The sequence below is a fragment of the Panicum virgatum genome, chromosome 3N (genome assembly GCF_016808335.1).
Source record: "Panicum virgatum strain AP13 chromosome 3N, P.virgatum_v5, whole genome shotgun sequence".
Taxonomy (NCBI): Eukaryota; Viridiplantae; Streptophyta; class Magnoliopsida; order Poales; family Poaceae; genus Panicum; species Panicum virgatum.
In genome coordinates, this window is record NC_053147.1 from 67,563,611 (window position 1) to 67,590,319 (window position 26,709).

Genomic DNA, 26,709 nt, shown 5'->3' on the forward strand with positions numbered 1-26,709 from the left:
CATGGTTGTCTCGTTGCTTGCATGTTTGTGTGTAGTTATCAATTTTCAACAGATGGAGATTGCATGAGCATGGCTCATGTGCCTTATCTCCTAGGCAGCCATGGATGTGTATGCATGGGATGAGGCAAGCATTATTCCATTTCACCTTTTACAGATCCATCAAATCACCCTTTTGATCTCAAGATGATATGGCTTGGCTAGCTAGCTGCTAGTTATGTTTTATAAATGAACTAAATCCAATTTGGACATGCTTAAAACAAAGGTTTTTATTTTTGAAAACACTAAGTTCTTCCCCAATGGTTAATCAAGATAACATCATAACAATTTTACATAGTTCTGTGAGAAATTTATTCTAAGAATACTCATAACTTACATCTTATTGGAAATGTTAATGAATCTAAAAATATTCATCAATAACCCAACCACATCATGTAACTATTGAAATGAAATTCTAGAACATTAGTGGGGCAACCAAGGTGACACGTGTTCCTATCAAATTGCTCCATTCCAAAACGAGGCCTTACTCAGTTTAGCACCAATAGCATCAAAACATGTATCACTGTTAACTTTGTGCTGTACCTCCCAACTTGAATTCGCAAACATTTTATCAATTAAAAAACAGATGTGAATGATTTGATACAACTCAACTCAAGCTGGAGAGTGAATGATTACTGCCTGTAGTTCAAATCACAGAAACTTAGATTTATAGTCTCATGTGACACGAGTACACACGTAATGCGACAGCTAGCTAGGGTTTAGTGCCAGTATGTCAACGCTTCTCTTCTAGATTATTACAGTTGGGTGATAACTACTACGACTCTCTAGCAACCAATCATAAGCCAACAAATTATAAAATAACTGCTAGTGGTAACTGGTAACTAGTGCATGATTAGGATTAGTTTCAAAGTTTATTTATGTTTGAAAATGGCTTGTTCGGGCATATAACTTGTAATTTCTTCATACTTGAAAAATCAAGTATTTCATATGTATGACCTAAACAGGTAGGCTGTAGGCATAATCATGCTTAAAGCCTTAAACCATGTTTCTCAAAACAAATATCTAAGGTCATCACCAATCAACAAAAGAAAAACTGTGTTCACACAGTGCTACACACAAGTCGTCCCCACCTGTCAGTGGCAGGCTACACCACCCTACTTATGAGTAACTCTCACCATTAGGCAGGGGCATGTTACTGTGGATGACAAGCATGCATCACTGTTCCTTCAGAATACATCCAGCCTGCTCCTCCTCCCCTGCATCAGGAACCCCATGCCTTGCCAAATTAACAAGAGAATACAAAACAAGGGATTTAGATTCTATCCCGCAGCCATTAAAAATTCCCCGTACTTCTTGAAGATTACAGATCAGGAGCTCAAGATCTTGTCGCTGTCAGAGGTTCAGAAATAGTACTGTAGCGGTACTGTAGCGGTGTGATCTTCAGTTGATGGCGGAAGAAGATCCGTCGTCCCTGCCGCGTACTGCAAATCTTGACGTGTGGTTTTATATTCTGCCTGCGCGATTGCAAACATGATTTTAGAAGTAACGAGGTGCGATTTTGAATTCTGATTCACTCAAATTCTGAAGTGTTCAACTTTCTGTTTGTTTGCATGCTCATCGTTTCCTCTTTTACAGAGGCAACTAACTAACTAAAGCCAAGTTTCGAGTTTCGACCGTATTATGAATGAATTCTGTAGGTTTTTCACTCGAAACAATTCGGTTCATGCACAAGTTGGGAGAGCAAAATTCTGGCGTTTCAAACAGGGCTAGAGTTTTTGCAGTGGGGCCCACCCCCTCCATGATCGTCCTCCGACAGGCTAAAGCTACAGGACGGACGAAGGCGATCTTGGTGCAGGGCGTACGCAGAGGACACTTGCAGATAACAAAGCCAGCCGCCAAGCTAATTGATTATACAACTCTCCACATCTTGCTCTGCATCCTCTTCAATTAATTTATTCCCACGCACGCGTGCGTGCAAGATCCAAGATCCTCTGCTACACGTACGATCTCGATCGATCTTGGAGTGCTCATCGCCGTCGACGTCGTCGTCTCCATTCTTGATGTACAAATCTCACTCGGAGCTTGATTGATTTCCATGTCCCTCTACCTCACCTCACAGCTCTGCTGCAACAGCAGACTAGTACAAGCGCAGCACACACACGCGAACAAAATTCTCCAAGGTCCTAGCAACTAGCAGCAGCCATCTACATGGACAGGACATGGCATGGAGCTTGGATTTGAGAGCTTGATTGATTTGCATGGCGTCATCAGGCGGCGGCGGCTTGCTCCTTCTCCAGCTGCAGCCTGATCTCCCGGTTGAACCTGGTGATGAACTCCTCCACGCGGCGGTTGAGTTCCTCGTCCGACAGCTTCGAGTACTCGCTCTCCTTTTCGTTCTCCTCCTCCGCCGCCGCCGGCCGCCTGTCCGTCGCCGTCCGGCGGAGGTGCTTCTCCTCGCTCACCACCACGCTCTTGTCCTGCACGGGGACGAGCGCGTGCGAGTGCGACGGCCTGGGGCCGTGCCGCCGCCTTGCCGTCGTGGGCCTCTCCTCCCGCGCAAGGAGGCTCCGGCTCGCCGCCAGCCTCCTTGGCCTCGCTGCTGGCACGATTGCGCCGACGTCGACGTTCTTGACGGCCACGAACTCACCGGTGGCGGCGGACGGGCTTACGATAATGTCTCTGCTCTCCGGCGTGCTCGCCACCACTCGTTCTGCTTGGTCTTCTCTGACAACCAATGCGTACGCGTGGTCGTCGTTCTCGGCGATCACCGACATGTCCCCGTGCTCCATCACAACCAAAGCTTGGTTCTGGACGACCACCTCGTCGGAGACAGAGATGCCCATCGACAACGCGTGGCCGCTCTTGACGGCCACCGGCTCGACGGCGGAGACGGCGAAGGGGATGCCGCCATCGTCGTCGCCGTCAGACGACGAGCCTGAGGCGGCGGATGAGGAGGAGCGGAAGAAGAGCATGCCGGAGTCGGCGGCGATGACGATGATGATGGAGTTGGACATGAGGAACCAGAAGGTGGTGTCCCTGAAGAGGGCGGCCGGCGGGACGTGGAGGAAGGAGACGTAGAGCACCGGCAGCGACATCACCAGGACGGAGATGGACACCGTCCTCATCAGCTGGTGCTGCTGCTTGCCGCCGCTCTGTGGAGGAGGAGGAGCTTGCATGTCCAGGAGAGGGAGCATGAGCTTGCTCGCTGTGGCTATGGCGGCGTCGAGGTGTAGTGCTCTAGCTTGTGCGCGCGTGTGCAAGGGGAGGGAGAGGGAGGAGGCTTGTAGAATGTTCAGTGTGATGGAGGGCGTGTGGCACGGGAGCTCCTTTTATAGCAAAGGCAAGGCAAAGAGAAATCAGAGAGAGATGTGGAGCCACTTGTCAAGCAGCTAATGGTGCTGCTGAAACTCAGCTTGCAGGTGGGGCGGGTTGTGGGCAGCCACAAATCCACTAATCTCGTCGCAAACTAATCTTGCGGGTATGCGGCCAGCCTCAAACTCTAACATCGCGGACAGCACGAATTTGTGGCCTTTGCAATACACCCACAAGGCCCGCATGCAGTCTCTACCTGCATGTTACTAGTGAACGAGAGTGGAATGCAATGCCCGAGTTGTATTGCCAATATACACGGGCATGCGGCCGGTTGAGGTCATTGTGACCGGGCGAGGCGGGCACGCCGCGCACGTCGCGCAGTTCGAGCGCGGGAAGCGGAGCGTGGCGCAGGGAACGCTCAAGCGGTTACAAGCAGCGCACAACACAATCTAGAGCTAGCCACTTTGACAACTAGAACTCGTATCTACACCGGCCAAGCGGCAATCATCGCTCCTATCATTTCAGCACGCAGATTCGAGCTTGCAAAGATGAACAAATTGCTGACCAATGGTTCGAACTAGTGGCTACAAATTTCGGGAACACGGTGCTCCTGTCCTTCTGTTTAATTACCCTCGCGATCTTCCTGCAATGGCAGGCGGCCTAGTGGTAGCCAACACCGCCACACTTGTGGGTTACACAGGACAAAACGCAGAGGAAACTGATGGCCACAAAGGTAGCGCTAGACTGTGGGTTCTTTGCGGGCTGTTGCGGGCGAACGATCTTGTCCGCGGGACTTAGCGGAGTGGCCATTATTTGGCCGCAAATAACTTGCTGCTGGACTGCACCCACCGCAACCACTTATTTTGCGGGGTGGGTCTGCGGGTTCCGATAAGAACCCACCCCGTCTGCAAGTTGAGCTGAAACCCACGGCTTTGAGATTCGTGTTGTGGTCAAAACCCTTCGGATCGTTCCAACTGACGATGATCGCACGAATCTTAAAGCCAATTTAGCGGTATTGTGGTTTTGGTTGGAAAAACTCGTAGAAAATTGTGGCGGCATATATATATATATATATATATATATATATATATATATATATATATATATATATATATATATATATATATATATATATAGAACAAATTGAAACATGAGAAATGCCAAGTGCATCATTCGGTACCATTTAGGTTATGTGATCAATAATTCGATATCTTGTCCATGTGAAAAAGAAAGCTGATATCTTGCCTTGGGATTCATGTAAACCCTGTCAATTATCCCATCTGACCGTGCTCGCACAAATCTCAAAGCCGGTTCGGCAGTACAAAGATCATAATCGGCTGTTCGTCCAAGTTGGAAGGCAGATTCTTCTGTGCTAGTAGTACATGCTAATTGCTGTGTAGTTGCAGGTTTTGTGGTTGTCTTTGCGTGAGAATGATTGGTGTGTCTAGAGAGTGCAAGCACAGACATGAGGACAAGCAAGAGTGCCATCACCGGCAGTGTGCTACCAGCCCTCCTAATCCTGTGGCTGGATGTGTGCATTGGATTGTTGCATTGCCTGAATTGAGAGGGCAGCTGCTGGACTTGGGCATGCCATGCCATATATTTTTTTAATAACAATTTGGGCATGCAATTTGCAGAGGCAGATTGCTTTGGTTTGATGAGACCAGATTGATGGGTCTGTTTGAAGAAGTACATGTTGGCCGGCAGGCCAGGACAGCTACTGGTCATGGTCACTTGGAGGGGTATGGCCCTCATGGAAGAGCAATGGGAGAAAAATCATGGCTGTGGCTTGAAAAGGGGAGTTAGGAGCACACTTGTGTGCATCTATCCACACAACCTAACAAGGGTGATCCAGGGAGCATGCATGGATCAACTTTGGTCCTCGTTCCTCAACCATACGGAGCTGGTGTGCAGATAGAATGGTTGAATTGTGGTTAGCTTTCTGAAAGGGGAATTGCTTTTGGATTTTTCCTGTCCTTTTCTTTCCCATGACTTGGCTTTCTCTGTTTGAGATATTAGTTAACATGATAAGATTGAATTCAATTTGTGAGATAGAATATTTTCTTTTTGAAAATGTTTTGTATGCCACCATGAGTTTACAAGGCCCGAATGAATAACATGTAGAGTCAAAGGTGGAATAATAATCATTCTTGTCATCTTAACCCTCGAGGGCTAGAACTCGAGAAAGCAACCGACCTGAAAGTGTATTTCGATAACTCAGAAAACCACTCAAAATGAAGGTACATCCTGTTTGGATTCAAGTGCTAATGGGCAAAAACTTTAACATTTGTATGAGTGCTAATATTTATGCTAAAGTTTAGCACTCAACTTTAGCTCTTCCAAACAGGACCGAAATCCATGTCATCTATTTGCACCGACGGCTACTATTTCACCCATGTGGTTGCTAGCAAAATTGATCAATGTACTTCTATAAAGCCTCACACCACTTTGCCGCCATTCATAGGCGGCAGCTATGGATACTGAGAAGCAGGTTCACACATCCAATCAGATTGGGATGGGTCAGCTTTGCCACACAAGCTTTGCAAGTTCATGGCAAAACACAAAATAAACTACCCTAGCTAGGTTGATGATGAACTCCCACTCCCCTTTGTGCCCATCAGTCAGTCACTTAACGCAGAGGCCAAAGCCCACAAGGTCGGTTGAAATGACCCAGCTTCTGGACTCTTGCGCCCAAAAGCCAGCGCACTGCATTCTGCATCCGGTGAGAATGATTGGGAGCAACCAAGTTATTAAGGACACAACAATCAGACAAATTATGAGTAACAGCAGAAAGGCAATGCAGTTTACATCACATCAGAATGGGCTCCTTCCTTTGTTCTCATATCATGGCTTGATGGCATGATGGATGGCTCGACAATAATTGGGGATTTAATTATTAAGTATATTTTTTTTATAAAAAAAACTTGTGTGCTCCATGGCTACAAGTGTCAGTCTAGCCAGGGGCCAATGTGATAGCCTTCTGTGCCAGAGCTCTCATCCTGGCCGTTGCCGTGAATGTGGGAGATCCATGATGATCATATTCGAACTGTTCCATGCTGATATTTGTATTCCGGAGAATGTATGTAAAATATTTATATCTTTCTGTACTCTCACGCGCGCCTACTTGTTGTGGTGTAAGTTTAATTGTTTCTGTATTACACTTGTTAACAAATTGGAACATGATCATATATGCTTTGTTGTGGTAGGGGGATCCTAGTATATATTTGCATTATAAGTTGTTGGAGCCTCTCCGAGGGGGATGCAAGTTGTAAATATTTGGGCCATCCGGTCGGTTAATAAAATGAATTAGAGTGGCATTGTACATAATAATAATTTGCGGAAAAAATAAGTAGAATGCTATATCATTATAATTAATTAATCGATCCAAAAAGGAACATGAGAAAAGGTTTTGTCTCTTTACCGGTTGGGTTACAGTGAGCCACTATACACTAATCAGCAGCGGTAGTGAAGGAGTATCGGCAGCAGCAACCTGCACCACCGTGTGTGTGTGTGTACAGTAGGTTGGTGGGTGGACACGGAGGGGCGTGACGTGTCCTGTGTTTGTACAGGTGATTGGCTCGGCTCCTGGTAATCATAGAGGGAAGGGAAGGGCATAGGTGGCGGCAGCCCAGGTTCGGTGCAGATATTTAGGCGGGCCGGGCCGAGCGTCGCAGTTAGCACGCGGCGAGCCGCAGGCCGCGCGCGCAACTCTAATAAGGCCAGTCTCAATATATATAGTTTCACGATTACCTAGATCAAATAAATAAATAAGCGAGTCGGATGAATTTTATGAGAATGAAACTCCTCTCATATCTTATAAAACTCTACCTTCGCTTTCCTCATAAATATTTTACCACATCAACAAAATTAAATATCATGAAACTCTTATGAAACTCCACTAGGACTGGCCTAATCACGTCGCCCATCTCGCGCCGTACCGTACATGTGTGTAGCATGACACGCTGCCACTGGCGGAGCCTAGTGGAGGCCATACTGGGCTCCGGCCCCCCTTGGTTTAGCAAGAGTAATGGAGATTTAAGAGTATATTCATAGTCATAAGCTAACAACACTCCTTTTAATCTAGCACTTATGTAGTTGTTCCATTATCAATGGATTTGGCCCCCTCTTGATTTCAAGTTACGCTCCGCCACTGGACGCTGCCGCTTCTAGATTCTTCTCTACTCTCTTTTTTTTCAAGTACTATGTATTCCACTAGCTATGAATCTAGTATGATGATTGTTGATTGATGGTGCTAGTAAGTATACGACGAAGCCAGCCGCCGGGCGTGTCGAGTCATTGATTGAGTTTTTGTTTACGCTCCACGTCAGGGCGGGTTAGCACTGCAGGTTCAGGCGTGATTGCCGAGGCAGCTTGTCTCTTGCCGCTGCGTGGATGCCATGCTGTCACTGTTGGAGAAAGGCACATTAGTGCCGGTCACAGGACGGCTTAGTGCCGGTCCCTGTGGCCGGCACTAAATGGCCGGCACTAACGTGACAGACGTTAGTGCTGGCTACTCTGACCGGCACTAACGTGCGTATGTTAGTGCCGGTCCGTAATACCAGCCGGCACTAACGTGCCCGCCCCCGCCCGAGTTCTGATAGCAAGGTTAGTGCCGGCTGATATAACTAGCCGGCACTAAATGTTTTTTCTTCTTTATGTTTCTTTTCTTTTCGTTTTTATACGTATGGCTATGCGTATTTCTAGCGTATGTGACTACATAGTCGTACTCTTTGCATTGCACAGTATTATTAGAACAGCATATTACACTAACATTATATATTTATATATATATATTATATGTCATGTATGGAACACTTAGGAGTTCAAAAGTACATGAGATATTACATCAACTATAATAACGTATCAGCTTCCTCGTCGTCGGATCTTCTTGGGCGACGCTTAGACGGAGATCGCCATGAAATTCGCCCTTAGGATTTATGACTTCATCGAGTAGAAATCCGCATATAGCTTCTTGAATTGCCCTGATCCGAGCGATTTCAATGAGTTCTTCTTTCATCCGCCAACGCTGTCACATTTTTCGATAAAAACATGAGAATAAAAAATAATGAAATAAAATAATGAGCAGATGTGATTGTGCTCACGTACATTGAATGCATCCACTGTCATTTGCCCTTTTTCACTTGCAAAAGAGTTGATCCACTCGCATACGTAGTATCCACATAAGTTGTTTCCTTGGCCCTGTCTCCAACACTATGGACAAATGTGGGTTACGATATAGAATTTTTTTGATGTTTATTGCGAATGACATTAGTAGCGAGAGTATATTCATACCGGAAAATCAGTCACCCAATGAAGAGGCTCGATTTCACCTATGGGCAAGCCTATGTGTTTGTGGAGGTAGCGACTCCATGCAGTATTTACCACCTCGATGATATCTTGGTACTTTGATTTATCTTGCCTTAACGAGTCGTACACCAAGACCTTGTGCTCCTCAATCCGAATACAAAGCAATATCCAATGAAAGCTGTGCATATACATACGCATAACCAATTAATGTTGATTATAATAGTTATTAAATGGTATTATTAATACGAAGGGATTGAAAAAAAAGTCTAACAAAGAACGACTCACTGATGGTTGTATGGCAAGAGAATGAAGGGACACATGCTATTTTTACGCAACCCCCTGTATATAACATTGACTATGTCTCCAGGATTTAGCGCTAGCGATTTCTCGTGTATAATATCGGGGTCGAAGAACCCGACGTTATGAAAGTTCTTCTTTCGGCAAATTTGAATTTTTGACCTACGGGACACAAGAAAAACGGGGATCAATCAACACTCAAGGCTAAAATAATGAAATGAGAGACAATACTTACATGCACCATACACTGACGAGTGACTTGTGAAGGGCATCTTGATGGTATAAATCGTAGAGTGATGCAAACTCGATATATACATCATCTGCCCCCCGCCAGAAATGCTCATCTTTAATCCGAGCTGGGAACATCTCTAATTTACTAGCTTTAGATTGCACGGCATACCATTTGTGTAACTCGGCCATTCTCGTTGGTAGGAATGGTAGCAACTCTGGCCATATCAAAGGTTCACCAAGTACAAACTTTTTCCTGCCGCGGGCATTCTGTAGGGCCTCCCCAAGCAATTGAGCCCTTGTTAGATCAGTTTGCAATATCATCCCAGCCATGGTCAACGGATCTCTTGATTCATCGGGACAGTCTTCATGCGACACTATCAACGGAGGGATCGATTGTTTGGACTGCTCTCCGAGCTGGGGAACGGTCTTTGCATTAATCAGGCGATTCTTGGGGTTGCTGTAGCACTTTCTGATCTGCCGATCATAATCCGACTCTCTTTCTTTCTCCTTGGTGGGATCTTTAATGAAGTGTTTCACAAAGTGTGCCTTTGCAACCGGATCTATTTCTGGCTTCTTGTTCGCAGCCTCCCTTAGTAGCTTGCGCTTCAGCAAGAAGGTTTGAAACGATTCTTCTGCCTCTTCCTCTTCTGGCGCCTTCTTTTTCTTCTTTCTTTGCTGCTTATGAGATGGCTGGACCGAAGGGGACGTGTATGACTTCTGTCGCTGACTCTGATTCTGTTGTGCGGCTGGTGATGATGCCAGAATTGGCTCGCTTTGTGCGGCTGGTGATGGCGGATCCATGCTGGGGTCCCGTGCAGGCGGTGGAGAAGGTGGGCCAACACTAGGATTCCTATCAGCTGGCGTTGGTGATCTTTGCCTTGAGCACCGAGCGGAATCTGTGTCTGCTTGCACCAATCTTATGTCGCGCTTTGGCCACGCGATCCATGTGTGTACGGCATGTTGTAGTTCTGTTTCTTCAGGACTTATAGGGATCGGGAGGTCCATGTCTTCCCAGCGTTCTTCAGTAATTCGGTCAACAAAGACTCTGGCGAATCCTTCAGGAATCGGCTGGCAATGTATTGTCCCGCCCTGTTTTTGGACTTCCGCATAACCCTCAGCACAAACTTTAAGCTTTTTCCCATAAAGAACCAGAAGCTCACATTGGGTCCTAACGGTGATGTCGTCAATGGGGTCCCTCGGCCTGTCGGCACCCAAATTAGGGTGCTCCGTGGAAGCAACACTGCTACGACGCTGAGAAGAGGGGCTGATCTCCACATTGGCAGCTGGTTGGTCCGAGCGTTGCCCAACTGCTGCCTCAAGTGACATTATCCGGTTTTCTAGGCTATGAATCTTCTCAGCCACTACTGCCTTGCTTCTGCATCGGCTTCGGTAGGTTTCGAGATCTCCGGAAAAGCCATATTTCCATGGAACTACGCCCACACCTCGGGTCCGTCCAGTGTGTTCCGCATTCCCAAGAGCGTAAGTCAGCTCGTCATTCTCTCTGTTGGGCTGGAAGGTTCCTTCTTCGGTACGCCTCATTGCGTCCTCGAGTCTTTGGGCAGCCTCTCTTAGTACGTCGCTAGTCACAAATATTCCAGTGTCGGGGTCTAGTGTGCCTCCATGAGCATAGAAGTAATACCTTGCTCGTTTGGGCCAACTCAAGGTTTGCGGTACGATTCCTTTTACAATTAAATTATTTTCCATCTTTTCCCATTTCGGAATGGCAACCTTATAACCTCCGGGCCCAAGTCTATGGAAGTTTTTCTTTTTGCTAGCATTCATTTTGCCTTGAATCGAGGCTGCCATGCTGTCAGCACTGTGCTTGTAATTCACGAATTCATTCCACCACTCTCGTTGCTTCTTCCAGACTTTATCAAAATCTGGAGTGAGGCCCTTGTTGACAAAGTTTGCCACCAATTTTTTCTTGAATGAGGCGAACTGAATTGCCATCTTCTTAAATGCCCATCCCTTTATTTTGTCAGCTTTGCCTGGGGGAAAGTTGAAGTGCAACGACACCTCTTTCCATAACAAATCTTTCTCTGAATCTGGCACGATATCTTCAGGTCGATCAGAGACTTTATTTCTCTTCCAAAGCAATCGAACATACTTTCCTTCTCTTTCAAGTTTTGGATTTTCTTCTCTTTCACATTTATTATGCCCTGTATATTTGAGGAGTACCCAGACGGGACCTTGATACTGTTCAAGCAATCGAACATACTTTCCTTCTCCTCTTTGCTCAGATTATAGCTGGCAGGTTTTAAATAGTGGCATCCTTTGTCTCTCTTTTCGGGTTGCAAGCCTTTTCGTCCAGCTAGCTGTTGCATGTCGCGCCTTGCTTCCAATGTGTCTTTTGACTTACCATACACTCCCAGGAATCCTAGTAGGTTTACGCAAAGATTCTTCGACAGATGCATCACATCAATTGCGTTGCGAACCTGTAAGACTTGCCAATAAGGTAGGTTCCACAATATAGACTTCTTCTTCCACATTGGAACATGTCCCTGGTCATCCTTGGGAACAGGTTGCCTACCGGGACCCTTTCCAAATACTACCTTCACATCCTTGATCATCGAGAACACACGCTTTCCATTACGAAATAGAGGCTTAGGACGAGTTTCGGGCTCTCCTTTGAAATGCTTCCCTTCGGTTCTTAGGGGGTGATCGGTTGGAAGAAATCGACGATGGCCCATGTATACGCACTTCTTACAGTTTTTCAAATAAATGCTATCGGTCTCATCATAACAGTGGGTGCAGGCCATGTATCCCATGTTCGACTGTCCCGAAAGTTTTGCAAGTGCAGGCCAATCATTGATGCATACAAAAAGCAAAGCTCGGAGGTTGAAGGACTCCTGTTTATACTCATCCCACACACGTACACCTTCTTCTTTCCAGAGTAGTAATAGATCATCCATCAAGGGTTGTAGGAACACATCAATGTCGTTGCCAGGTTCTTTTGGCCCTTCTATAAGCACCGGCATCATGATGAACTTACGCTTCAGGCACAACCAAGGAGGAAGGTTGAACATACATAGGGTCACAGGCCATGTACTATGAGCGCTGCCAAACTCACCGTACGGATTCATTCCATCAGTACTTAGAGCAAATCTTATATTTCTTGGGTCGTTGTCAAATTGAGGATACTCTCGGTTAAGATTTCTCCACTGGGACCCATCTGCTGGGTGTCTGATCATGTGATCCTCCTTACGGTCTTCTTTGTGCCACCGCATCAACTTAGCGTTATCCTTGTTTTTGAAAAAGCGCTTCAGACGTGGTATTATAGGGAAGTACCACACCAACTTTGCGGGAACTCTCTTCTTTACCGGCTGCCCATCAACATCACCTGGATCATCTCGCCTAATCTTATACCGCAATGCGTTGCAAACAGGACAAGCTTCCAAGTTCTCGTATTCACCGCGATACAGGATGCAGTCGTTAGGACATGCGTGAATCTTCTGCACGTCCAATCCAAGAGGGCAAACCATCTTTTTAGCTTCGTATGTTGTTGACGGCAGTTCATTACCCTCAGGAAGTATGTTCTTTACAATCTTTAATAGCTCACCAAATCCCTTATCGGTTACACCATTAGTTGCCTTCCATTTCAGCATCTCCAGCGTGGTACCCAACTTCTTTTGCTCCGGTTTGCAATTAGGGAACAACGGCCTTTTGTGATCCTCCAACATCTTCTCGAACTTTAATGCCTCCTTCACAGTCTCACTGTCTTTCTGTGCATCAAGTAACGCCTGACCTAGCTCGTCAGGTGGCTCCTCTTGTGCAACATTTGCTTCACCCTCGTCCATTGGTTCATCTTGAAAGCCACCTGCTTCATGAACCCATGCCCAATCTGGAAGATTGTTATCACCATCGTCATCTTCTTCATTATCTTCCATCATAACTCCAACTTCGCCGTGCTTAGTCCAAAGACTATAGTTACTCATGAAACCATTCAAGGCCAGGTGATTCCATAGAGTATCTCTTTTTCGGAATTCCTTTTTATTTTCGCAAACACTGCATGGACAACACATTAAACCCTTTGGCGACCTATTTGCCATTGCCGCTTTGAGAAAAGAATCTAAACCCTGAATCCACGCCGAGGTGCTCCGGCTTCCGTGCATCCATTGCCGGTCCATCTGTACAAATTAAAAAAAATCATGCTCATTATCCCTAAAAACAGGTTACTATGAAGTAATTAAAAAAATGTAAATGTGTCATAGACCACCTATCTAGTAAATTTAAACTAAATAACAAAATAACTTGGCACAATAACATATAGACATGTCACCATGAAATAATTCAAAAAAACTCATTCTAAATGTGTGATAGTCAAACTATATAGTAATCATTCTCTAAAAAGCAACAAATCAATTCTACCTTGCTCAAATTAATGAACAAATTAATAAATCATGCTCATTTTTCCTCATCCTTAAAATCCTTAAAATTTTGCATAATAACATATACACATGTCCCCGTGAAATAATTCAAAAAAATTACTCTAAATGTGTCATAGTCAAACTATCTAGAAAACCTTCTCTAAAAAGTAACAAATCGATTCTATTTTACTCAAATTAATGAATAAATTGGAAAATTATGCTCATTTTTCCTCAACCTTAATATCACTATTTTCTTTATCTAGAAAGCATGAAACAAATAATAAATACCGTGAAAGAAGAGTGGAAGAAGCTACTAACCTTTGGTGCACTTGGATGGGTGAAATCCTCACAAATTTGGGGGAAAATGGACAGCACCTCCCCTCTAACACGCCATGAGAGAGAGGAGGAGCTCGGCCAAATGAAATGGTCGGGCTGGGGAAGAAGGAGTGCCTGGCTTATACGGGGCAAGTTAGTGCCGGCTAGTGGATTTAGCCGGCACTAAGTGTGGACTTTTAGTGCCGGCTATATTTACCAGCCGGCACTAACATGCAATTGACCAAGTTAGTGCCGGCTAGAATCACCAGCCGGCACTAACGTGTCTTTTGACCGTTGTGGCAGACGGGCTGACCGTTGGGGGATGGCACGTTAGTGCCGGCTGGAGTTTCTAGCCGGCACTAACGTACCCGCTTTGTACGGTTCATGCACGTTAGTGCCGGCTCCGTTTTGACCGGCACTAACGTGCTGGTACCAATGTGCGTTTCTCCAACAGTGTGTGGGCTAGCTAGTACTAGGACCAGGCCCTGCCCAGCCCAGCCCATCCGGAAGGCGTGTGCATTGTTCACTGGTTTCTAAGCCTATGGCTGGCCCAGTGGATGCTCCCTGTCTGGCGCTCTATCCGTCTGTCATCGACCTCTTCTTCTTCTATTATCCGTTAAACTAATCGCTTCTTATCCGCTCGTCGTCCATGTGACTGACAATGTGCGTGCATCGTTTCCGTACGGCCTCGAGTACGACCACCAGTGAGCCTGTGCTTGCTTAACGAAGCGTGGGGCAACAAGGTTCTACTTAACCTTTTTTTTTTGAGAGGAGGTTCTGCTTAACTTTTTTTTTTTTATGCCAGAGGTTCGGGGTCTCCAGCATTAATGCAGGCCGGTCGCAGAAGCCGCGGGGCTGCTGCTAAGCTGAAATTTTTCCCAGGCCGTCACAGCGCTGCTCCTTCTATCCGGAAAAAAATATATTTTAATGAAACAAAATGTTAATATTCTGTTAAAAAAATTATTAAGTTGGATTTGATCTTACCTTTGGAAACGGAAAATGTTCCACTACAATAAAAATGTTCCGTTGGAACCAAATGAAAAAAATATGTTTTATTGGAACTTTAAGAAAAAAGGAAGAATTCGCGGCTTAACTGATCACTACAGCTGCTTCCGAATTCCCATTCTTCTTTGGGCTGAATCCACTCCACTTCTCTACTGGGCCATAAAAGCCTTCCACCAACGCGGTTATGCTGGTTGGGCCAGCCCGCGCGGGAGGATCGATCAGGCCGTCGATGGAACCGAGGCTCGCGCCCCCCCACCTGCACCCGGTCCACGCGCGCCTCCTGTGGACACCCGAGCGCGCTGCGTGGGCCCGTCGCGAGCTGGCCGTCGCCCCCACCCACACCCCCGCCGTCCACGTGGGACCCAGACCTCCTCGGTGCATAGACCCCGTGCACGGGAGACTACCTCTTCCTACTCCGCCCACCCCCACGGCCCCACCTCGCCGCCGAGAAGAAGCTGCTCCTCGCCTCGTGCTCTCCGCCTTCCCACCTCGCTTCCTCCTCCGCGAGTCCTTCACCCAGGCGCCAGCGGGAGCCTATAAAGCGCCCCCACCGTCGCCACCGCCAGCCCGCCGCTGCGACCCATACTCCGAGCGCGTCACGACACGGGACCAATGGCGGCCGCTGCGTCCTCCACGCTGCACGGCGTCGGCGCCGTCGCCTCCGCCAAGCCCAGATCCGCCGCCCCAGGTACGTACGCCTCCGCTTGCCCGTGCCGCGCGGACCGGGCTGACCAGTTGGTGATGAGCGGCTGACCGATCCCGATGCGCCTCGCTTCGCCTCTGCAGCGGCCGCGAGGAGGAGCGTGCGCGTGGCCGCCGCGGCGGCCAAGGGAGGAGCGGGCCCGGCGCGAGGCAGGATGGTGGCTCGCAGCGCCGTTGCAGTTACGTGCTGGCTCCATCCCTCCTCCTCTTCTTCTTCTTCTTCTTCTGTGATGTGCTCGCGCTTGCTGCGTCGTGCTGATTTGTTTGCTCTGTGGGGGTTGCTGCGCGTGTGCAGGCCAAGGCGGATCAGGCGGCCGCGGCGGCTGGATCCAAGTCTGGCGGGTAAGATTCTGAGATGTGTGCTGCCAACCAGAATTCAAATCTGTCGTAATTTAGTTTGCACAAACAATTCCGGTTGGTTTAGGTGTCGCTATACATGAGATTTAGCCTCGGATTCAACGAAATCAGGAGGCATAGCTGTCCTTTAATGCTGTCTATTAACAATGACTTATCATCGATAGTAGGCTCAGAGGACTGGCAGTCCTGCCTTTGCAGCTGAAATGGATGCTGGCACCTTGCTACTCTGAATTTTTCACTCTGCTGGTGCTGCCGTGACACATATGCTTTAGATTCAGTGGAGTAAGATTGGGTTTGTGTGGCTTAGATTTTCAATTTTGTTAACCGGGAGTTGAGAGAGTTGAGCTCAGCAAGCAGGACTAGGCTTTATTTCTTAATTTAATGGTAGCAAACATGGAATTGGCCAATTGGGTACAGATGCTACAGATCAACCTCCACCAGGTGGATTTGCTCACTAACTCTAATGATCACGATCACCAGTTCAGCACTTGTTTTAATTCAGTCATATTTAAGCAATCCCAGTTTGTACGCATGCACATTTGATGATGTGGCTATCGATGTGAGAAAAATATTCTTAGTGAACACTACCTTCTACCTTCAATTTTCAGAGAGAACAATAAGTAAATGAATGGTGATTTCTACCTAGTGCTAAAATAGTAGAGTTATTATAACATTGTTTTCTGTGCCAATTATGTTATACTAGCCAACTAGAGCATTCTTGCTGGCAGCAGAGCTGAAAACTCTATGCTGGTATGTGGTGTATCGTGGCTGGTTTATTTGGAAACTTGCGTCGACTCTTTTTCTGAGTTCAATACAAATCTGGCATCAACAGATTTGATACCTGGCCATGAGTTTCTACCATCTTGAGCATTGATATGTTAATCAGTAAGAGTTTAAAGTTTAAACATTGTCTTTACCTTGCGTGGCACATAGACTTTGCTTGGCAGGGTGCTTCTGTTTCGAAGTACTAATGGATTTGCCTTCAGAATGACTCAAACTGAAGTAGTAAAATGATTGACTAGAAATATAAAACTGCCTATTCCTTCAAGCGAGCTGTGTTGACAAGTTATTGACATGAATGAAAGTGTAAATAGTAAGGCGACTCTTTGTGGTTATTAGGGTCTATTACATGGTTTTGTATCTGGCAGGACAAAATGAACTTGTCCTCATGATTATGTCTCTAATTGAATGAGACTTTTTCTATTTTTTAAGAATGTGAGTGTCTTATACTTTTCAAGCAATCCATGTCAGCAATTTGTGGTTGTGACTAGAAATAGCCTGGTTCTTGACATCTAGATGTACTCTTCCAGAGCCTACTAGTACGGGACAACATTGAACTTGCTAGACTCAAACTTTATACTTAAGTTAGTACACTGGTAAACAACAGGGCACACCAGTTTTTTGAACCAATCACCGCACTACAGTTGTCGGTTGTCAATGTCAAAAGTAACCAATTGGTTAACACTGGCAGTCTGAAACATATACTTTGTTAAGCTCTGTTACAGCGATAAAATATGCTACTGGCCTGCTGGTTACAAACATAAATAAACATAGAAGTCTTGTTCTTTGAAATGCAATTTGTGGTATATGATGGCTGTTGTTGCCTCTATGAATACATGCTGTTGAAATGCAATTTCTGTTTGATTTCTGTTTCTTATGATTAAGTACACACGTCTGATTACATTGATCTTGTCTTCTGTTTAGCCATGAGGTGCTGATGTTTGAGGCCCTTCGTGAAGCCTTGATAGAAGAGATGAATTTGGACCCAACGGTGTGTGTAATAGGTGAAGATGTTGGTCACTATGGAGGTTCATACAAGGTGACCAAGGGCTTGGCTGATATGTTTGGAGATCTCCGGGTTCTTGATACTCCTATTGCTGAGAACTCTTTCACTGGCATGGGAGTTGGAGCAGCAATGAAGGGGCTCAGGCCGGTTGTTGAAGGCATGAACATGGGTTTCCTTCTCCTTGCCTACAATCAGATCTCGAACAACTGTGGTATGCTCCACTACACTTCAGGTGGTCAGTTCAAGATTCCAATTGTGATCCGAGGACCTGGTGGTGTTGGTCGTCAGCTTGGTGCAGAGCACTCACAGCGTCTCGAGTCGTACTTCCAGTCAATCCCTGGCCTTCAAATGGTTGCTTGCTCTACTCCTTACAATGCAAAGGGCCTGATGAAGGCAGCCATAAGAAGCGAGAACCCTGTGGTGCTGTTTGAGCATGTCCTCTTGTACAACCTGAAGGAGAAAATTCCTGATGAGGAATACATCTGCTGCCTGGAGGAGGCCGAGATGGTGCGCCCAGGTGAGCACGTGACCATCCTCACGTACTCCAGGATGAGGTACCACGTGATGCAGGCTGCCAAGACCCTAGTGAACAAAGGTTACGACCCTGAGGTCATCGACATCAGGTCTCTGAAGCCGTTCGATCTGCACACGATCGGGAACTCGATCAAGAAGACACATCGCGTGCTCATCGTGGAGGAGTGCATGCGGACCGGCGGCATCGGCGCCAGCCTGAGGTCCGCCATCATCGACAACTTCTGGGACTACCTGGACGCCCCCATCATGTGCCTGTCGTCGCAGGACGTGCCGACCCCGTATGCCGCGACTCTGGAGGATGCCACCGTGGTGCAGCCTGCACAGATCGTGGCGGCAGTGGAGCAGATCTGCCAATGATCGTAGTATCACGACATTGCTAAGTTACGTTGTTTGTGGATTCATAAACACCATGTTCTGTGTTTGTTTTGCCATGTTGGTAACACTTGATTGTGGCGTAGACATGTTATATTTCTCATCGGTGCATATTCTACAAGATTTGATGCCCTATGCAGCTGGTCCTTGTTCTCCAATGTTAGGTTTGAGCATTTGGTTGCAGTGATCAGTTTCCATACACATGGTTGGGGTGGACATATAGCGTTGCATAGTTTCTAGTTTGGTACCGGTACAGTGATATCATTTGGCTCGTACTCCCCCCATTCTATGTAAGGCGTTTAGGTTGTCCTAAGTTAAATCTAGGCAATTATGCCTGTGGTTGCTACGGATAGAGTTGATATAATTATTGGATACGTATAGTTGTTTGTTTGTTAGTTTGTAGGAATCATATAATTGCCTGTTTGTTAATTTGTCGGAATCTATGTGATCGAGTCGTGGACGAATGACTGATTCGACTCGTATACGGGATGAACTAAGGTCCATCTATTAATGGTATAAGACAGATCAAATCAAAGACGGACCAAGCCAAAAATATAGGTGGACCAAACAAAAAAGTTAGGTGAATATCTTACTCGCTCTAGAAATAGGTATATCTAAAGCGAGTAAGGTTTTTACCTAAATTTTTGGTGTGGTCCGTCATGTGTCATTGACAGGTAGATCTTAATTCATCCCGTATGCAAGTCGGACTAGCCCTCCGTCCATGACTCGATAATGTAGATCTCTACAAATTAACACACGGGCAACTATACACATAATTTTTGGTATGTGAGGCGGACCAGCCCCCTTCGTCCACAACTCAATCATGTAAATCCCTACAATTAAAGCACAGACACCCTCATGGAAAACAATTATTACTCCGTAATGACGGTTGCCATGCCAAGTTTGGTATCGGATTCTTGGAATGTGCAGCAAGCATTGCATTTCCTTTACCTTTTGTCTTTATTCTTTTTTTTTTGCAAGGAACTTTATTCTCTTTTTAGGTCACCCTCATGCATAACTGTCGTCTTGCGTTTTACGTACTCAACGGCAAAGAGGCCAAGACACAGGCGCCACCTCGCTACGTACATCGCTCGACTCTTTTAATTAGCTAGCTTGGCAAATATATTTATGGCTAGCCGGTATGCTGTGGATGACTCGTTGTGGAATGAAGTGCAGATCATCAATGGGTATGCCGTGTTCATGGGGTACCTGATGATGGGCGTAAGGGGGTTGGGCGTCTCGGTCGTTACTTGGACGACTGTCGTCCTACTTGGTGGCTTCGTTTCTGATCTGCCGACCAAGGACTTCTGGTGTCTCACAGGAATTACGCTAGTACAAGCTGCCGGGTCAGTATTATCCTTATTAACATGCATCTTGATAAGTTAATTTGTTACAGCTATTCGAGCTAGGATACCAAATTTACTACTTCAAGTCTGGCATCGTTAATTGGTATTAACTCTTTTAATCGGTTTTACTTTGGTATATATGTCCATATACTTTCTTTTCTCAAACCTTGGCCCAATTTTTCATTCTTCCTAAAAGTAAATCGTATATATAGTTCCCTAAAAAAAAATCTATATATTACTCCTGCTAATGGGGCGGGGCTTGATGGGTTTTTGGGTGGGTTTTAATACGTGTACTATTGGATGGGTGGAAACGGGTGACACTATGAAATGGGTTGGGGCGGGTTGGGTTGACGATATAGACGGGTTGGGACGGGTTGGGGCGCTATGGTAGTAGATCGGCACGTAAGTCGCATATCATCTTCCATCGTGACTTCGGGTTGGGGCGGGTTGGGGCATTGGGCTGACGGGGTGGGTCGGGGCGGGTGGTAGTTAGGGCTCTTGAAATATGGGTAGGGGCGGATTTGGGGTGGGTTCAACCCCATTAGCAGGCGTACTATATATGAGCAAATTATTACAAAAACCGCCAACTTATTTGAGTCCCCCCCCCTCTAAATCAATCGATTTTGTTGGAAGGACACCGTACCTTGTGCTCATATTGCATCTGTTTGATTTTGCACTCTTTGACTAGGTAGAGTTAGTTTTTTTTTCTTTACAGCAAGAGGTTGAACGGTGACTTGGAACTTTCAGTCTCGCGTCGTGCATGCACTGGCATGGTCCAATCTTTCGCTACTTCTTGACAGCCTTGTAGCAGTTTATATAGAAGTGTTTACATTATTATCATGATTATTGCTAGCTTGTATATGTTTCATCGTCTCTGCACTCTTGACATGCATGCACTTTTAAGTTCATGCATGGCTGCAGCCGGTTACCTAGTGGGACCTATCTATATATTTCCTCTGTTTTAATTTATAAGTAACTTTAGATTTGTCCAATATCAAATTTTTTTTTTTTTGCTTTCACCAAGTTTAGCGTCAATTAAGCTAAGGGTGCGCCTGTCATGCAAATTACAAGATAGGCCCATCTGGCTGGTCCACCGCGAGCTAGAGTTACATTTTTGTATAATGGGATAAAATTAGAATGCTTAAATTGCAATCTTTTTGGGACTGAGAGGGTAAGCCAAGCTATAGAAATTCTCTTTGATGGGGGAACTATATTTTCATTGGAGATCTTGAATTTTGGTGGAAGGTAGGTGAATAGTAACTTGTTAGAATAATCATTATATTTAAATGAATTATATTTTCAATCTCAAGTGCACAATTAGTAGCTTTTGGGCTAGTTTTAATTGGTAATCTTCCACATCCGTATGATGGACACGGGCTTTGAGCATGAATGTCACTTACTTGAAGAACATATAGTATTTGTAATCGAGTGCGCATGCCCGTTGATTCTTGAACTTTGAACCAGATGGATATATAGGTTCACCATAAGAACCTTAGTTCACAACCAGGGGAGGATCCAACGGTGGGTCTGGAGGGGCTGTAGCCGCTCGTCCTACGTTGCTGGACCCATGGAGCCCATCCGAAGCCTCTCTATAATTTTTTGCATCCATGGATGCACTGCGAGGAGAGTCTGAAGTTGTCTAGAGGTGGAAGAAAGCCCCCTAAGCAATTATCCTAGATCCACCATTGTTCACAATGAACTTTTATTAACCCGGGTGACGGATCATACATGTAGCAGATTTTCCTTTATATAGAGAGTTAATAACATGACCGTGCGTCACATTTTTAATGATGGTTATTACTTGTGACTTACACAACAGGGTCTTCAATTTCCTCTTAAAAGAAAAGTTAAGTGACATGTTGCATTCTTGGTGGGGTTTGCTGGCTACTGTATTTGCCACGGTCAAAGAAGAAGAAGGTGAATTTGAAGGAAAAAACAAAGTGATTGCATATATTTTAGCTGGGGTCCAAGGACTTGTGCTTTGTATTGTCTTATGTCCCCTTGGGGTTCTGTACATGCTTGGGTTGTATATCTCTGCGGGAGTTTCTTTGTGGCGTCTAATAGAGCACGACTTTGGAAATGCTGGGGGTGCCAATCAGAAGCCGGCGCTACAAGTCTTGTACAGCTTAGCAGTGGTACAAGGCGTGCTCTTTGGTTACAGGACATTACACGCTCTTATGTCAAGAACCCGGCTACCAAAATTGGTGGCAGAGCTCGCAACGATGGACGAAGAGCTAGTTTGAAGTGCATCTAGGCCGATAGATGCTAATGGTAAGTTTCGGTGATTAATGACAACCGTATGCGACTAACGTGTGTTTTAAAGGAAAAATCAATGAATGGATTAGTCTCATATGAAATATGAAAAGAGACCCCTCAATTCGGAACAACCATGCGTGCCAAGGACTCATTTTCAAAGATTAAGGACCTTTCTAATCTCAAGTGTCACAAGGAGATGAAGTACACTTGATTTAGCTAGGGTTTATAGTTTTTAGTTCTTGACCGTACTATTAAGAGGGGTTCATGAGTTAGTAGCTTGATCAAAATAAAGTTGGCCTTAGAAATCTTGCACACTCGCTCAAAAACAGCCCAAGATGGTTAATAGAAGTTAACACAACGCTTGGAAGAAGAAACAATCGAAGTCACATTCGAATCCAAGTCAATTCAGCTGAAAACAAAGAAAAACAGCAGCACCGGTTGAACCGGTGCCCTAGCATCGGAGCATCCGATGCTTGGCGGAAGGACTGATGCCCTGTCGGTCTATCTTCTCTGGATGCAGGCAGGAATCAAGTCAAAAACTCTATAGCACCGGTTGAACCGATGGTCTAAAGATAAGCACCGGTGCAATGGAAATATTTTGTTCCAGAGAGTATGTTTTGGTGGACCTCAACTCGCCTTCAGCACCGGTTGAACCGACGCTTCAGAAGCAAAGCATCGGTGCATTGAATGTACTTTGTTCCAGAGAGCTTGTTTGAGTTGATCAGTGAACCTCTTCAGCACCGGTTGAACCGATGCCCCTATGGAGCATGCACCGGTGCAATGACGCAAGCCTGGATACTGTGTCAGAACTCCAACGGCTACAATTTGGACACAGAGAGACCGGTTGAACCGACGCCTCAACTTTATCACCCGTCGGTTCTTCCGGTGGTCACGGTTTTTCTGCATTGGACTTCCAACGGCTATGTAACTCTTTCCACTCTATAAAAGGGCACCCCCTGGCTCATATCAGTTGCCTTTGACACCCTGAATACCTGAGGCCACCCTTGAGAAGAAGAGAAAGTGCTTTGAGCAAAAGAGAGAAGATCTAGTACATTGTTTGTGCTTCAACCTTGAAGAATTCATCCTTTGCAAGTGTAGCAAGTGTGCTTGAGCTAGAGCCAACTGAGTGTAGGTCAAGTGAAGGCTTAGGAGATTGTTACTCTTGGTGTTTGACGGCACCTAGCCGGTCTTGGTGATCGGGAGGTTCTTGGTGAGCTCTTGGAGTTTGTGGGAGCCCCAAGACAAGAAGATTGTACATGGTGTGAAGCTCGCCGTTCCGGAGATGGAGAAGGAGTATTCTTAGTGATCACTTGCTACTTGGTGAAGCAAGGGAGCTATACCCTTGTGTGGGTGCTCCAACGTGGATTAGGGGGGAGCGTCAACTCCTCGATACCACGGGAAAAAATCCGGTTGTCTCGGGTCCCTTACTTTTACTTCAAGCAATTAAATCTTTTTGTTGTTATTCTTACTTTTGATTGCTTGTAGATTGACTATGACAACTTGCATGGTAGTGTGATCTTTTGCTTAGGTTTGTTCTTGCTAGTGTGAAACCTTTTAGACAAAATGATCATGATAGTGTGCTTACCTACCTAAGAACCTTTTGCTAGCATGCTCTAGTGACTAGGTTTCAAATTTGTAGATTGGGCAATACTAATATAGGTTAAGGACTGATAGAAATTTGAAAAAGTCCCAATTCAACCCCCCTTCTTAGGCCACGATCCTTTCATAGTTGCAGAGTACCTAGAGGAGACCGTAGCAGGGTGCGAGAAGGATTCATCATTTGCCACCGGAAGGAACCTTGTGACATATGGTGTGGAGTTGATGATGGAAGCTAAGTCAAATGAGGGTTTCATTGCTGGGATAAGGGTTCTGGCCGGGGCTATCAAGGATGAGTACTGGAGGGGTCGAAAGGTGCTAGCAAAACATCTGCTAACCCAGTCAGATTCCTCGAGCCACGTGATCCTTCGGCGGCTGCTAGAGGCGATAGGTCCAAGAAGCCCATATAGTAGAGAGATCAAGGAGCACGTGGTGAAGATACTATCTCTTGTTGCTCGTGGCATCCGTCTGGAGCAGTACCCACGAGCAATTGAGTGCTTATCTTCCGTGGTTGACACATACGGCAGCCGCCGCCGCAACAGCAATGTTGATAGCACATTCAAGGACTATGAGAGAGTCGAGCTGCTGGAGGAATATGAGCGAGGCTACCTGGTGTTTGACCGTGAGAGTCCACCGGCTGCTTTCTCCTTGGGTAGGGCCAGCAGCGGTAGTACTCTAATACAGTGGCTGGCCCAGCGCCTTATTCTGTGCAAAAGAAAAGCAATGGAAGAAAACAATGGGAGTTGTCGCCGTCTGCTGAGGCCAAACACATCACCAGTCGTCCATGGCTTCGACGAGCTGCTTACGGAAGCGCTAAACATCATTCACCAGATCCTAGTTCATGAGGACAACCGATGGATTGTGCGTGCTTGTGTATCCAACTCCGTGCTGCACAGGATTGCCATGTTCCCTCGCAAACTTCTTAAGGACGAGAATCATGACCCGTGTAGCGTGTTTCAGGAATCAGAGCTCCATATGCTAGAGAAATGCTGGGTACTCATAGAATGGCTCTTGGCTGCTGTGACACAGGCCAACGACGACAACCTCTCTTCTTTACGGCCTGCAAATCCTTCAGTATTAGGTGGAGGTGGAACAAGAACAAGTGGAGGAGGAGAAGAAGAAAAACTAATACAAGAGGAGGTGGAAGAATGCTACCTTCTCCGGTCCATGGTTGGCTCCGCTCTTGGGAATGCAATCACGAATACCATCAGAAACAGCATGAAAAGCGCCATCAAGAGCATATTTGACTGCCTCGACTGTCGAGCGACACAGAAAAAGCAAGGCATACAAATTCTCCTGCATCTTTCTTTGGATATATCCTTTATCATCGAGGACAGCGAAAGCAGTAAACAAAGGCTCACGTGGATACTGCTCCTCATTTTTTGCTCTACTCATGATGATTCAATGTATTGGAGGATTTCAGGTTTCATAGATCGGACTAAGAACATGTGTGACTTTGATCGCATCAAGGAATTAGCCGGTGAAAAGTTGTGCCACATACTTGGAGAGAAGCACGATGAGATACCTGCTGCTTCGAAAGGAAGTGAGATAGAGTTATTACAGTCAGTTCGTCTTGCTCTTGAAGATCTTGCTAAAGCATTTGCTGATGATGCCCTAGACATTTCAATCAGAACGCATGCAACAATAATCATGGAGGGTCTATGTATTCGTTACACCACCTATATGAACTTCGTCGAGGAAGTGGAGGCATTCTTGGTCGCTGCAATCCCAAAGGTAGTCAACTCTTGAAACTTCAAAACTAGATTTTTATGCTTCATCACCTACATCACCTTTATTTATTGAGGCATCTTCCGGTGATTGGAAAGGTACCAATTAGTACCGGGGTACTCTCTTGGTACTTCTTATATCTCAGTCGTCAATTTCAGCCTGATGGACAATCCTCATTTATTTCCACCATTGTAAAATTTCTTATAAAACTGAAATGATACTGTTGATGTTGCAGGTGGTCAATGAAATACTAATTCTTTGTGCATCCACAAGAGAAGAAGGACAAGCACAGGCGAGTACTGATGTGGAAAAAGGTGGTGTCTCACAGGACATCCTTGGCCAAGATGGCTATACGGACAACGAACGTCGACTCAGGAAAGCCTTGGTATCCTTGTACACGGTTGGCTATATGAGAGACTTCAGTTTGAGGCCTAAGTTCGAGGAGATGGCATCTAAAATATGTAAGGAACAAGGGAGGCCTTTCGAGGACTTCGAATCACTCCGTTTGAATTCATCTGCACTAATCTCTAGGATTTCAAATCACTCTTGTTAGTTTGAATACACATTCATCTGTAGCCATCTCTTTATATATGTATTTCTTGATCCAAGTCCTCATGCATAGAAAATATGAGGATGCAGGTCTGGTGTGTCTTGTATGGCTTCGAATAATTGAACACAAGAAGAAGTGTCATGTGTGGTTTCGTTGTACTTTTGGAACGACATACTGATGAACATCTACTAGGCTAGTACTGCAGATGCTTCCACGTATATTCAAGTGAGCCATTTGTATGTATCATGCATACTGCTAGTAATATTTGAATCCGCTTGGATCGATGCTGTTGGGGAGACCAAAAAATGTTGATATGCACTTAGGTTTTTTTGGCTTTGGCGGGACACTTTCACTACTATAAAAATGATTTATAGTAATGTTCTATTTTTTCTAGGAGCGACGACCCAAAAGGTAACTCGCTCCAACATTACTGTAGCAATCCACCCGTCTCTGGAAATATATTTTTAGGAGCTGGTGATGGCATCACCTGTCCTTAGAAATGGTGGCTATTTTCAGAGTGGACGATGCCATCACCCATCTCTAAAAACGCAATTTACAGGCACAGATGATGCGATCCCTCACCCTATAAATGGTCAACATTCTAGGGACAGGTGATAGCGTCACTTGCCCCTAAAAATACATTTATAGGGA

The 26,709-nt window shown here is 45.7% G+C and overlaps 3 protein-coding genes across 3 annotated transcripts; 2 read left to right on the forward strand and 1 right to left on the reverse strand.

Annotated features, from left to right (window-relative positions):
* Positions 1-1,729: 1,729 nt before the first annotated feature.
* Positions 1,730-3,508, reverse strand: LOC120666959. Its single transcript, XM_039946951.1, has one exon. The coding sequence runs from the start codon at positions 3,189-3,191 to the stop codon at positions 2,265-2,267; it is 927 nt and encodes a 308-aa protein (XP_039802885.1). The 5' UTR covers positions 3,192-3,508; the 3' UTR covers positions 1,730-2,264.
* Positions 3,509-15,268: 11,760 nt separating this feature from the next.
* On the forward strand, positions 15,269-18,740 carry LOC120666960 (pyruvate dehydrogenase E1 component subunit beta-3, chloroplastic-like). Its single transcript, XM_039946952.1, has 4 exons — positions 15,269-15,519; positions 15,618-15,712; positions 15,829-15,875; positions 17,595-18,740. The coding sequence occupies exons 1-4, from the start codon at positions 15,444-15,446 to the stop codon at positions 18,565-18,567; spliced, it is 1,191 nt and encodes a 396-aa protein (XP_039802886.1). The 5' UTR covers positions 15,269-15,443; the 3' UTR covers positions 18,568-18,740.
* Positions 18,741-19,648: 908 nt separating this feature from the next.
* On the forward strand, positions 19,649-26,216 carry LOC120668055. Its single transcript, XM_039948007.1, has 4 exons — positions 19,649-19,928; positions 21,748-22,165; positions 23,859-25,514; positions 25,744-26,216. The coding sequence occupies exons 1-4, from the start codon at positions 19,711-19,713 to the stop codon at positions 26,059-26,061; spliced, it is 2,610 nt and encodes an 869-aa protein (XP_039803941.1). The 5' UTR covers positions 19,649-19,710; the 3' UTR covers positions 26,062-26,216.
* The last annotated feature ends 493 nt before the right edge of the window (positions 26,217-26,709 follow it).

Excerpts from the sequence above, each read along its gene's own strand:
- LOC120666959 (XM_039946951.1), bottom strand. The coding sequence starts at position 3,191 with ATGCTCCCTCTCCTGGACATGCAAGCTCCTCCTCCTCCACAGAGCGGC.
- LOC120666960 (XM_039946952.1), top strand. The coding sequence starts at position 15,444 with ATGGCGGCCGCTGCGTCCTCCACGCTGCACGGCGTCGGCGCCGTCGCC. Across the intron at positions 15,520-15,617 it reads GCCCAGATCCGCCGCCCCAG|CGGCCGCGAGGAGGAGCGTG; the intron begins GTACGTACGCCT and ends TCGCCTCTGCAG. Across the intron at positions 15,713-15,828 it reads TGGCTCGCAGCGCCGTTGCA|GCCAAGGCGGATCAGGCGGC; the intron begins GTTACGTGCTGG and ends GCGCGTGTGCAG.
- LOC120668055 (XM_039948007.1), top strand. The coding sequence starts at position 19,711 with ATGGCTAGCCGGTATGCTGTGGATGACTCGTTGTGGAATGAAGTGCAG. Across the intron at positions 19,929-21,747 it reads ACGCTAGTACAAGCTGCCGG|GGTCTTCAATTTCCTCTTAA; the intron begins GTCAGTATTATC and ends CTTACACAACAG. Across the intron at positions 22,166-23,858 it reads CAACGATGGACGAAGAGCTA|AAATTTGAAAAAGTCCCAAT; the intron begins GTTTGAAGTGCA and ends AAGGACTGATAG.